This window comes from Perna viridis, chromosome 8, assembly GCF_037379345.1.
Source record: "Perna viridis isolate PV_CMFRI_1.1 ecotype Kerala chromosome 8, ASM3737934v1, whole genome shotgun sequence".
Classification (NCBI taxonomy): Eukaryota; Metazoa; Mollusca; class Bivalvia; order Mytilida; family Mytilidae; genus Perna; species Perna viridis.
This window is the reverse complement of record NC_142452.1, coordinates 31,117,319-31,130,255: the sequence shown is the minus strand read 5'-3', so window position 1 is coordinate 31,130,255 and position 12,937 is coordinate 31,117,319. Positions and strand designations below refer to the sequence as shown.

General features: G+C 31.8%; 1 protein-coding gene across 1 annotated transcript; it reads right to left on the bottom strand.

Annotated features, from left to right (window-relative positions):
• Positions 1–1,617: 1,617 nt before the first annotated feature.
• Positions 1,618–12,548, bottom strand: LOC148610213 (protein PIF-like). Its single transcript, XM_088542442.1, has 11 exons — positions 12,401–12,548; positions 10,312–10,569; positions 9,679–10,095; positions 9,131–9,325; positions 7,967–8,254; positions 7,412–7,564; positions 6,311–6,328; positions 4,952–5,313; positions 4,341–4,440; positions 2,760–2,839; positions 1,618–2,176 (listed from the first exon to the last, which is right to left on the bottom strand). Exons 1-11 carry the CDS (start codon positions 12,495–12,497, stop codon positions 2,138–2,140), a joined length of 2,007 nt encoding a protein of 668 aa, XP_088398568.1. The 5' UTR covers positions 12,498–12,548; the 3' UTR covers positions 1,618–2,137.
• Between the last annotated feature and the right edge of the window lie 389 nt (positions 12,549–12,937).

Here is a 12,937-nt window from a genome sequence, read left to right as displayed (position 1 = left end):
TTTTCAAAGTGACTGGATCTAGCCCTGGAAAGTATAGGTATAGGGCATTGAATTCTGCCAACTATGACACTTATATAATACCTGCTTGATTGTTCACATCAGTATTCAGATTTAAAGAATACAATTTCAAAATGTATACGTCTAAACGTTTTGCTTTTTTTATTTTTTAATGGTTTAATTCAATATCCATGTTTACACTTTAAAATGGTTTTTGTATACTCTGTATTTAAAACCCATTCTATATTTCAGTTTAGATATTTGGAAAAAACAAATATTTGTATACCAAATATACTTTTGTTTAAATGTGTTAGCAAGTATGTGCAATCACATGGAAAAATTCTTATAAAATTAAGTGCCTAGCTTGAAGTACGTAGCTTTCTGTCTTTCTACCTTGATACACTTAGGTAGAACTCATTGGTGCTAAATTTTGCTTCAAACATTTCGCTGCAATAATGCACATCGTGAATATCGTATATAATACGCGAGGACAGAGGAATGAAGTTATTTTTTAAATCGTGGTAATTTTCGGCATGTTTTAAATTAGTTACCAAAATTTTCACGCAGTTTCATTGTAACGATTTTTTTGCGAAAGTTGTTATAAGTAATTTGTGGTCTCAAATTTTGCACAACCCATTCTGCATGTTCGAAGTATAAATTAACTTCCCTTTATTTTAGTACCCACGGATGTCAAAAAGCCCATCATAAATTTTAACATCAGTTCGTAATTTGGGTAAAAAAATAATGATCGACATTCTTCTAAAGTGACATTGCATAATTTTGAGAGAATTTCTTAATCTTAATGCATTAGAATCTTCACAAAGATTCGGTCGTTATGGAGAATGACATAACTAATATCTAATTATAATTTTTACGAAACTTCAGAGAATTAGATTTCTTTTACAAGTTCAGTTACATGTGGTAATTCTCAAATAGTAATATGAGATCCTCTCAGTGATTGGTACTAAGGGGAGTATGACAACAAAACAAAAAATTATATGGCATATTACATTTGGCAAGATACGTATATGAAACTTCTGAGTGTTCAAGTAGCTCTCCAGTTAAGAATCATGCAAAATGTGATTCATGGCTGAAAAGCCTATATACTTTTATTTTTGATATTTTGTTTGAATTGTCATAATAAACAGAGATTAACATTCTTTTTTTTTTCATATAATCCGTCTCCTTAGGAGATAAAAATTGTAAAGTTCAAAATTAAGGTAGACAATTCTGTAAATGACACTCAAATACAGTAGAATCTATTGGAATTTCAATGTTGATTATTTCCTGACAGCAGACAGATTATAATGAATTATTACACACATCATAATATAGACCCATAAAATAACATAATTACGAAAATAAGAATATGTAGCGTTTTTTGGGGTGCATCACATTTTCAGAATTTGCATGAATCTTACAAAGACAGCTACTTAAATCTTTACAAAATTTAAACTGTAAATGAAAACGCAGAAATTGCTTTGCTTTTTATATTGTATTCATTGATTCGATATACTTTATTATGTTTTTAATGTTTTCTGTATTTATGCATTTAAATACATGTACACCATACCGCGTCTCCCCAACTTGTGTGATTGGAACGAAAAGGAATTTAGCAACACATGTACTTACAATTTATTTACTATGTCAATACATGGAAACATATAGGTACGTACGTATACATAAATATGAATTAGAGGTGATAAAAAGTGCTTTGAAATTATAATATTCTTAGAAATATTTGCGTAACCTTGAGAATTTTGAGTACGTAAAAGAGGACAAAAATACTAAATTTTGTATATATGTGTCTTATTCGCATTAGAAAAATGAATCAATTTCTTAAAATTGAAAACTAAGCATAAAAATGCATCATCACCAAAAAGCGCTATACAAATGCCTTATAACTACATATTTCAAATTGAAAAAAAAACCTCATAATGTGCTTGGTCTAATCATATTTGAATTAACAAAGTTCCATTTATAAAACTGATACAAATGTCTCCGAGCTACTTAATAAATAAAACTTAAATCACGCAAATAGGGGCCTTGATAACTTCAACAAATATATAGTATTTAAAGATGTTTTCATATATTCACACAGGTAACTGACTGGATTTCATGTTTTTGTCAAATTTTGCTGTCAACGGTAATCATCAGGCATACAAGTGAACATCTCGATCTACAATAAAAAAGGGAAAATTAAGGAACAGTGACCTAAAAAAAACAGGTTTAAAAAATTGTTTGTTTTCTAACGCAATTCAAATACCAGCAAAACAATGCGTCAGTAAGACTGAAAGGAAACAAAGACGGTCTACATAAACAATGACCGAATAAAATAAATTCCACATAAAACCTGAGGATAAAGGAAAAGTTTGTTTTTTTTTTTTTTGTTTGTTGGGGTTTAACGTCCGAGCAGCAATATTTCAGCTATATTCAGACGATATAAAGGAAAAGGAAAACAAGACGTCACACATAAAAATAAAGCACTTGCAATATAAACTCCCTCAAAATACCGGGGGGACATCAAGTGCTTCTGAAAATTAAGCAAGTCCAGCTGCGCCAGCGGCAACCGTCATATTACAAGTGAGTATACTAAGGTGATATTCTAGAAACAATAATGCATTTTCCCCGACATGGGTCACAAAGGCGTCCCGTCAAAACAATTCATATTCGGGCGGTATCGTTTAATTTAACAAAGTATCATGATGTAAACAAAGTTAATAATGTGGAAATGCAAAAAGTACTTTGGAAAAAAAACCTACATCATCCATATCACCAATGTAGTCATCCATGTCTTGGCCATGCCCTATTTGTAGTGCACATGCTCTTCTTTCTAGAGTACCTGCGATCACGATATAAAATATATATTCAAATACTGGTAAAAACGAAAAAAACATGGAGTAGATATCCATATTTACTTAAGCATTATACATCATTATGACAGTTACAAAATAAAACAAACAAAATTAGAACAAAAGCTCACGTGATGCAACCCTGTGGTCCTTTTCACAAAAAATCGTAAGTGTAAAATTAGTCGTAAGTTATGACGTCATAGTAAATCAAAGTATTGTGACGTCATAATTTACAACTAATTTTACACTTACGATTTTTTCTGAAAAGGACAATTGTTCTTCTATCAAGAAACCATATAGGGACTCAATAAGTCATTCAGATGGGAAAAAATGAAATAGGAGACGTACGATTGCGTTTGTGATAAAGAATTTGTGAAATTTTCATCAAATGGCCCCCATGTCGACCAATGAGAAAGTCCATGTTTTGCATCGGGAAACGCTAAAAGTCATTTAAAATGGAAAATCGGAGTAAGAGGTGCACAGTGGCATCATGTAATAGAGAATCAGTGAACGTATCATCAAATTCCATTCAGCGGTTATTTAGAATATGCCCTTCTTTAGTCGAACAATGACGAAAACCAATTTTTGCACCAGGGAAACCCAAAAGTCATTCAGATGGCAGAAAAACTTCCTATTCAGTTCAGTGGATTCTCGGGAGTTGCGGATAACTACTGTTGACGGACAAACGAACGGACAACATGAACACTATATACCTTCCGCGTTTCAGCGGAGGGATGATAAGACCAAAACAAAAAAGTTACAATAGTATATAAATGAGTTTAAAATAGACTACATTTATACTAGTTACTTCAGAAAAGTTAGCATCTATTTGAATTCAAATAATTACGACAATCATTTGATATTGCTGACTGGTACTTGGACGAGCTTTTGATGTCCACTCTAACATTAGTTTAAATATTATCTTTGATTTCAATGTCATAAAGAATAATAACACAATCACCGAAATGATAAGCAAAAACACACGGCAATTTTTAAAGTGAATAGTTAAACAAGTACTATCTTTGACAAACAGCCGATGCGGTAAAACTTTGTTCTTTCTACTTACAATTTTCTACATTTTATTCAGAAAATAACGCATGGCCTGCAATTAATTTCGATACTGTTTTTTTTTTTCGAACGCCACTAAGTTATCAGTATTTGGCCAATGAGGAAACAGAATTGCGATCAGGTGACTTGCATTTCCATGGAAGAGCGTCTTTAAGGTCCAAGGGTGAAAAGCGACTTCACTTTTTTGCAGTTGGAAAAAAGTGAAGTCCATATAACAAATGACAATATTTAGATAAAGACTATAATGTTGACAATGAAAATGATGCGTAATCCAGGATTATATAGCGCTAAACCTCCTGTATTACTTCCTGTATATTGTAATACAATTAGACTGCTAAAAATGTCATCATGCAATTGTCGTTATATTAATACTTATGGCCAAAAAAGCCCAAGGTTATACTCATGATTATGAATACTGTTTACCTAAACCGTCTGTATACTTCGAGTATTTGACGTTGTTGACTTGCCCTTCTAGTTTACCACCAGAATATTTGTATATAATATCTTTCCAGTCGTCTTCTTCCTTTAAAATTATATTCATAAACATAAAAGAACGCTAATGGGACATACAGTAGACTGAATCATGTCACAACGTTAAAAGAAAGAAACAATGTAAGAAGCCTATTACATCGACGATTTCATTAACAATCGATAAATATAACTACCAACTTTTCGTATCCTCTTTAATTTGTCTGAATGACATGATTATTTGGTAAAATAAAGAGGTCAAAATAAATAGAAATTACATTTCCACTCGTCTAGAAAGTTGAGGTCGACCTTGGGTAAGGGACGCAACTCTTACAAATCATTGGAATGTTTGTATTCACCATTTTACATCAATCTCATGTAAGCTTAAAAGTAACTTGGTCTGGTTACATTCTGTTTCAAAGAAAAGCTTTAAAGGCTTTGGTGAAATTGTGTATGATACAAACATATCACTGATTTCAAGAGTTATGTCCCTTAGCCTAGGTCTACCTCCTTAAAATCAAATAAAACTAAATAAAACAAATGCGTATATTTTTAAATGGTCATACTGGTGTTGGAATAGTGAAGCTTGTAAAATGGCCACCATCAGCTTGTGCACCAAAGATGATAGCGTCTTCCTCCTTTGCAACTAGTAATGACGCATTGCTACCACAATCTCCATTGCTAATAATTGCCTGTGGCCTTGTCGACCTCTTATCATGCTTCTTTCGGCGTTTCTCCTTGATCCTCAGCCTGAGGACCACCGTTCCACCGAGATCAACGTTGGACAATTGTGGTACTCGTAGCAGGCTTTTGCCGTCAAATTTCGCAATGCCGTTGCTAACATTGACGTTCTGGTTTACGACATATACTGGGTTCTGAGCTCCGTCGAAATTCTTTCCGAAGTCGAGCTTAACTTTCGACTTACAACCTGAAATAAATTCGGTATGAAATAAGAACTGTTGTTGTATTGGGCAATTAAGGCTCATTGCTTTAGCAAATATTTTGATAACATGTTAATTTTTTACAAATATTATCTAAATAGATCAACAAAGTATTGCAAAAATTACAACATTCTGTAAAGATTCAGTCACTAAAATGTGTAATGGTTACTTATGTTTCGTTTATTTATTTTTTCATGATCTTATTATTCTATATAGTGAATCATTGAATTTATTACATTACTCGAAAACTAAAACCCAACAAATTTTGAATTAAGTAACAGCAACGACATTGCATAAAAGGAACAAACCCATCTACCGGGAATTTATATTATGAAGGACTACAAAGAGTCTTTTGTACATACATGTAATTAAATAGCACACCAACTAAGAATCATGCAAAATGTGATTCATGGATGAAAAGCCTATGTATTTTTGGGGGGATATTTTGTTTGAATTATCATAGTAAACAGAAATCAACATTCGATTTGTCATATAACCTATGTTCTTATGAGAAAACCATTCTACAGAATGCATTGCAGATTTCAAAATTAAGGGAGGTTACTCTGTAAATGACACTTAAATACAATAGAATCTATTGGATTTTCAATATTAATTATCTCCTAAGAGCAGGCAGATTTGAATGAATAATTACACATTTCATAATATCGACCCATAGAACAACTTCATTACAAAAATAAAAGTATGTAGTCTATTTTGGAGTGTATCACATTTTTCAGATTTTGCATGATTCTTACAAAGACAGCTATTTAACAAAGAATGAGCTAACTTGCACTTAATATATTGTGGGAGCTTTGGATTTTGAAATGATTGTAAAAAAAACGCACGATAAAATTGATTGAATAAGAGTCTTTGTAGTCATTCACAGTATATAAGGACAGGAAGGCTTTAACAGGAAGGTTAGAACGTATTCAAAACAGTGGCATCAAGTTAGAGAAGCAAGAGACAATACAAAACGTAGTCTACCTGTCGGGACAACATCACCTGTAAATCACAATTATAAAATAAAATCACGAAATACAAAAACAAAAAACAAAAACAAAAACAATCCATTCAAATTCCTGTTCATATTGATAGTGCGTGCTTGATTAACAGTAAAACTTATAACTTCATACATTATATCTTTTTGAATATAGAAATGAAACTGAAATCTACTTCAACTCATTCCTCGACTCAAATTATGACAGGAAAGCCAAATCGTTCTTAGGCAAAGACAGATGGAGATGAGATTTTTTGTTAATTGAGAACAAATATTTGCAAACAAATATTTTTGCATCATAATTTTCTTCCGTCCATGGCTGTGAAATATTTAAATCTTGGAATATTTTTTTTTTCTTCTTTCTTTCTTTTTTGTAGATTTAAAACAAAATGGAGGGATTTGATGAAATTTGATGTTTTAGATTTAATCATGAAACCCAGACCCTATAGACAATTTATATATTTTTTTTTACTCTTGACGGACATTTTATAACAGAAATTAATTGTTTTTCTACTTAAGTAGCTGTCTATCGAAAATATCAGACAGAAGGTGATTCATGCAAGTCAAAAAACCCACCGAATTCAGTTTTATTTCTCTTTCAGAAAAAAGATACTGATCACATAACCAGTCCTGGTTTTCCATTTGGTTGTTGCGCTTTTGGGATACAAATTATAAAGATAGTACATGAAATTAGCACTTTGTAAGAGTTATCTTTTATGATTTTGTTTCATTTGGATGAATTATGTTGGAGATGAATGTATGATTTTCTAAAAAGTACAGATCTGAATGCAGAAATGATTATTGTTATGTAGAAGTATAGTATACGTAGACTGGAAAAGCATCGTTTGTTTGGTGGGTTTTTCGTTTCCATGAATCACTTTACCATTGGCAGTGCCTGAATTTTATGTGGACTGCTACTTAGATAAAGACATGCTTTTGTTGGAAAATTGCCTTTGATCTGTTGGCGTTTAGTGCGTTATATTGCTGTTTTATTACACGTATGAGGACCTTTTGAATGAGATCTTTCCAAAAGTAATTTTTAATATAACTCATTCATGTCGTTATTTGTATAACGAATGTGTACTTACCAACTGTTTTGTTGAATTCTGCCATAACTGTACAGTGGCAATCTTTGGCATTAAAATGGGTACCCGGAGCGCATGGCATTTTCACCCAACCACTATACTCTACGTATTGTTCAAAGAAGTCTGGGTCGTCTAGGACTGGCTTTTTGTCGCATTCTGTTGAAAAAACATACATGTTAATTGTTTTGTGAATAAGAAATTGATAATGTTCTAAAGAAAAAAAAAATAAATAAAACACAAAGAAAAAAAAACACCGTTTTAAATAAATAGCATGATGATACACAATCAATTCTCAATTGATACAAAAACAACTTTGAATACAGCTTTCTTTGTGAATTGCAAAGGTTCTGCATGGTGAAAACATCATATTGTAGTATTAGGAACCATTATTCTCTATTTCACATTCAGAAGGAAGTTTTTAAAAAAAAGGTTCTAGTTATTATGCTTAATAATGTCAATGGTAACGAAGAAGTAGATTGGTTCCGTTATGAAACCACACATATCACAAAAATAAAATAAAACAGCTGATAATACAATGCATCAACTCAAAGAACTTACTTTGTTTGACGAGAATTCGTTTCGGCATCTTTTCTAGATGTTCATTTATTGTATCTCCCTTGGGTATTCTTTCTCTTTCTTCTTTGTCCGGCGATAAAAATGAAGCTTGTCGCGGAGGACAGGCATCTTTACATGTATCATCAGGTACACATCCGATCCCTCTTCTATATCTATAGTTTGACGGGCAACACATCGGATAGGACTGGTTGGCCTCGCATGCCCAAAATGAGCCACAGTTGCCCGAGAGGGACTCGTAGGTATAAAGTGTTTGGTCAAGGAGACATCTGTCTGCAAGAATTATTGAAAGAAGTGTAAAATGTCGAAAAAAATGAAAAGTTTTATACTGGACGACCAGGCAAGATCGATCACATATGTTTCAGTACATATATTTTTTTTTCACAATCTATTTGAAATGTTCATACAAAATAAAAAGTGGTGGTTAATTCTTGCTTCTTATGTCTCCTTAATAAACATGGGTTGAAGAAAACGCCTTTGATTGAGTATTTAGTATTTATTTATAATCATCTATACTGAGGTAGATTTTTAGAAAAAAAGTAAAGCATACAAAATTGGATAGTCTGAACATTTCAAATAGTTCTTGAAATGATTAAAAAGATAAAAAAAAACAACATTTTCGCCATTTCTGTGGGTAAATATACAAAAACAAATTATTTGTAGAAATAACACTAAACAGTAACAATTATGGTTCAGTTTGCAAATACTAGTGACTCCAATTACTGTATTTCATCTGAGAGTTCAAGTAGCGGTTTCTTTATGATCGACTGATTCAAAGAGAGCATAAGAAATAACGCTAAAAGTGAAAAGTATACATCCGATTTCAACACAAGTGTGCAGATATCTAAAGTAGTGATTTATGTCCTTATTTGTTCATATCAAAGAAACTTTAAGTTTCCACTTCCCAATATAAAACAACGATTGAGCATAACACCAATCTATAACCCAGAAAAAGTTTGCCAATTATATACACTGAATACAATAATTAGCGATCATCATCCTCTCCATCAAAAAAGTTTTGCATCAAAAAGCTGAATGGATTTCTAGATCCGAAGTTATGGTTGTGTAGAGAAGGAAACAAGAAATTATGCTTCCGATAACGCAAGCTAATCAAGCGATGTAACAATTTGAGTTGCAGTTGTTGCCTACCATTCGGACACTGCACCATTCCTGCAGGTTGGCATGTGAGTGATTCCTGACTCCAGAAATTTCCCCAAGGACATTCTACTATCACCGCCGCTTTGATACCGGCGTTGCCAAAGTAACACTGAACAAATTTACTACAGTCGGTCGGATGACTGTTAAACCCTGCCCCATTTCTCATCTTGCATCCATCACAAGGATCTAAAATCAGAAAATAGAAATAAGTTTTTGTTTGTTACTTAAAGATGTGCCTCCTTTAAACCTCAGGGAAAATAAATTGTAAAAAAATAACAGTTTTAGGTTGTACAAAGTTGATCAATAAAAAACACCAAGTATATTTCGATTTCTACAGTATATGCAAGACGCAAGCTTTATCAAAACGACCAAAAAATATGTATACTATCGTATAACATCATGTTATTTCATCCAGATATGACATAAGTAGATTAATCCCACTTTATGTTGCATTTTTGTGGGTGGACTGGAGACGATTAAGCACTACATATGGGCAGTCTTAAAAATTAATTAAATTGAGCTTAAAATAAGTCGTTTACCCCAGTCTTTTGTTGTCGTCATTGCTGTTGTTGTCGTCGATGGTGTCGGTGTAGTAGTAGTTGTTGTCGTTGTAGTCGTCGGTGTCGTAGTCGTCGTTGTTGTAGTGGTTGTTGTTGTCGTTGTTGTGGTTGTTGGGCAGACTTCTTTGACAAGGGATTTTACTACAGACCGGAGCTGATCGAAAGTGCTTATAGACAGAACTTTATCAGCACTTGAAGCTATTGAGTTTAATTCCTCTCGTTCTATGAGTTGTGAAACACCAACTGCAAATATTGTTACCCCATAGTTTTTTGTCAAGATTGCCTGCTTGGCTGTCTTTTCCGGGTCTTTGGAAATGCCGTCTGTGATAACTATTCCAACTTTTGGTACATCTCTCCTGCCTGTCTTTTGAAACATTTCTCGCATTGCCTTGATTCCTAAAAAATAATATAAATCATATTTCAAGGGTAAACATACTAAAGTTTATAATTTTAAAATAATCATGTATCATGTTAGCATTTCTTATTGATGTTTTATATTCACATCCATAGATGTATTTTAAAATGGATTTATAATGTCATTCGTATAACAAAAAGAATCCGTTTCTATCAATTATCATGTTTTCATCATATTCATTTAATAAAATCTTGTACCTAAATCTGTTCTTGTTCCATCTCTAGGGTGGCGTAAGGCCAGGATGTCCCTTCTCAACTGACTTTTATCTGACGATAAAGGAATTCTAGCCGCTACGTCTGTACTATACAATACCAATCCAAATTTAGCTTGATCATCAGCAAGGTTAAGAGCATCTTGGTAGTCAGCTAATGAAGTTTTCAATGTTATAAAATCTTTTGCAGAAATACTGTCGGATCCATCAACAACCACTATCAAATCAAGTAATGTTCTACATCCTAAAGGAAAGAGATAAATATATAGCATTTATAAAAATAATACAAAAATAATTTTATTAACACTCATCTCGTTTTTTGATATTTTAAATGTACCAATGAATTTTGCGTTTTCTGTATTTATAAAATGAGAATGATAATAAGTGATTTATAAGTGATTTATAAAATGTTTTCATCATAAATAAAAAAAATTAGTTTACGATTTGTAGTTTTACATGTTTTTATTATACACAACTGCAAATTATTTAACTAATCACTTGTTAAACTGTTAAATATATATATATATATATATATATATATATATATATATATATATATATATATATATATATATATATTATGTGTTGTATCTGTTCTAATTGCAAAACAATGTTGATGTTTGTAAATTTGGTATAAGTAGTGATGGAATTTCGATTGAAATACATGGAAAGGAACATACCACGTGATTCAATTACAGACAATAAGTATGTACATGATTTTTTTATTTCTGGACAATTGACCAATTATGTTAAATGTGTCATGTTATGATTTGCTTAATATCCTTAAGGGTGTTATCATGTCATATATTATCAGTTTGACCTACATATAGGGAGTTCGAGTCCCGCGGAGGGAACGACCAAAAATTTGCATCGCAAATTTGACAGTTCTAGCATCGTTGGAAAATTTTCAGACCTTTCTATATATATATATATATTTACTTTGAAATTTTCAGTGCTATTTCTATAATATACAAATGCATATCGTTTAAATAAGCAATTTAAAGATAAACAATATTAACTTGACAGTATTTGGATTTTTTTGACAAGATTATTTCTATTTTCTTTGCACAAAATTATATCATCTTTCTTTGATTCAATTCAATGTATACATAAATACGAAAGAAATGAACGATTGATAAGATTCTTTGTTGTTGTTGCTGGTTTTTATGTTTTTGTTTTGTTTTGTTTTGTTTTTTTTTTCTTAACTCCTCGTGAAATATAGGTAAACCCCTCCTTAGTTAAAGAATTAGTAAACATTACGGCATCTGTAATAATCAATCATTCAGATACGTTTTAACTACCTTCAAAAATAACGATCTTAAGATTATTAAAATGATAATCATTAGTTTGATTTAATGTGTCTCTCATGACAATCAAATTATTATTATTATTATTATTTGTTTCATTTTCTTTTCGCTTTTCTTCTTTCTTTTTTAGTTTCATGCCTTTCGTTTTTGTTTGTTAACATGTCTGAAATAAGAATCCTTAATTATAGAAAAACGACGTATTTGTCGATGTAGCAAGAGACAACTGTAAAACCGGAAATAGATTTACAAATAAGATAACTGTTATCACAGGGATACAAAATAAAGAGTAATCAAGGGAACCAAGGTGAATATAACTACGAATAATGTATCTTATACATTTTCGTGTTTAACATTTCTAAGTATTAAGCTAAAGACGATTTACAAAGAAATTCCCCGTTGAAAATGTTTCATGTAATTTTACATTAATTTTCTTTCAACGGAATCCGTGCATTATTCTGTATTTTACTCTTGTTGTTTTCAATTATTGTTCACTTTATTGCTCAAGTTATGAACTTGTCAGATTCAATGTTGTAAAAGAAAAAAAAACTCGAGTTACATTCGCATTATTAAATGCGAAACTGCAGCAGAATGCTGTAATAATTTATTTGATCATGAATTCATTATAATTATCATACTTATTACTAAAAAAACGCGCGGTGGTAAAATATCTTAAATAAATGACGTCATATTTCGATTTCGTATCAGAGTTATACATCTAACATGTAAGATTTATACTTGTTCAAAATGGTTGAAAACTAATTTACTTACTTATACTTCTATTAGATCTCCCAGGTGCAGATAAAGACTGCAAAACTATTGAAAACAGAACCAAAAGAATATAACCAAGACGCGCTCCGATGGCCATACTCAGTCCGACCTAACCGGTCGTGAGAAAATTGTCTACTGATTTTTGCATGTAATTACTGTTAGAAAAAAATGCGCATTTCGGTCTATAATTAATACAATGGTATTTGTTAATGAACATGTAAACAAGAATTGTCCATTTTGTCTTGTTCCTGATAAGATCAAGCCAGGACTAATTAATGTACTATCGCTATTATAACATTCATGTGTTCCTATGAGTGTTAATCATTGTTTCATGTCAAAGACAAAAAAATCAATTAAGTTACAAGCTTATTCGAACTGTTTAAGTTGATTTTGCTCCCTTTCGTCATGCGTTTGTCGCCCGGGGTGATCTGGAAACAATATTCAGGACCTTGACTTCCACGGAGAGACATAAACCAGTGTCACGTTTTATTGACAATATTCTTTAAAAAAAAAATAATAGTCATATATATAGGTCTG

Bases quoted from the DNA above. Each gene is read 5' to 3' on its own strand.
- LOC148610213 (XM_088542442.1), bottom strand. From the start codon at position 12,497: ATGGCCATCGGAGCGCGTCTTGGTTATATTCTTTTGGTTCTGTTTTCA. The intron at 4,441-4,951 runs GTATGACCATTT...ATAATTTTAAAG, and splicing joins GCTTCACTATTCCAACACCA to GAAGAAGACGACTGGAAAGA. The intron at 2,177-2,759 runs GTAGGTTTTTTT...TTTTTATTGTAG, and splicing joins ACATTGGTGATATGGATGAT to ATCGAGATGTTCACTTGTAT.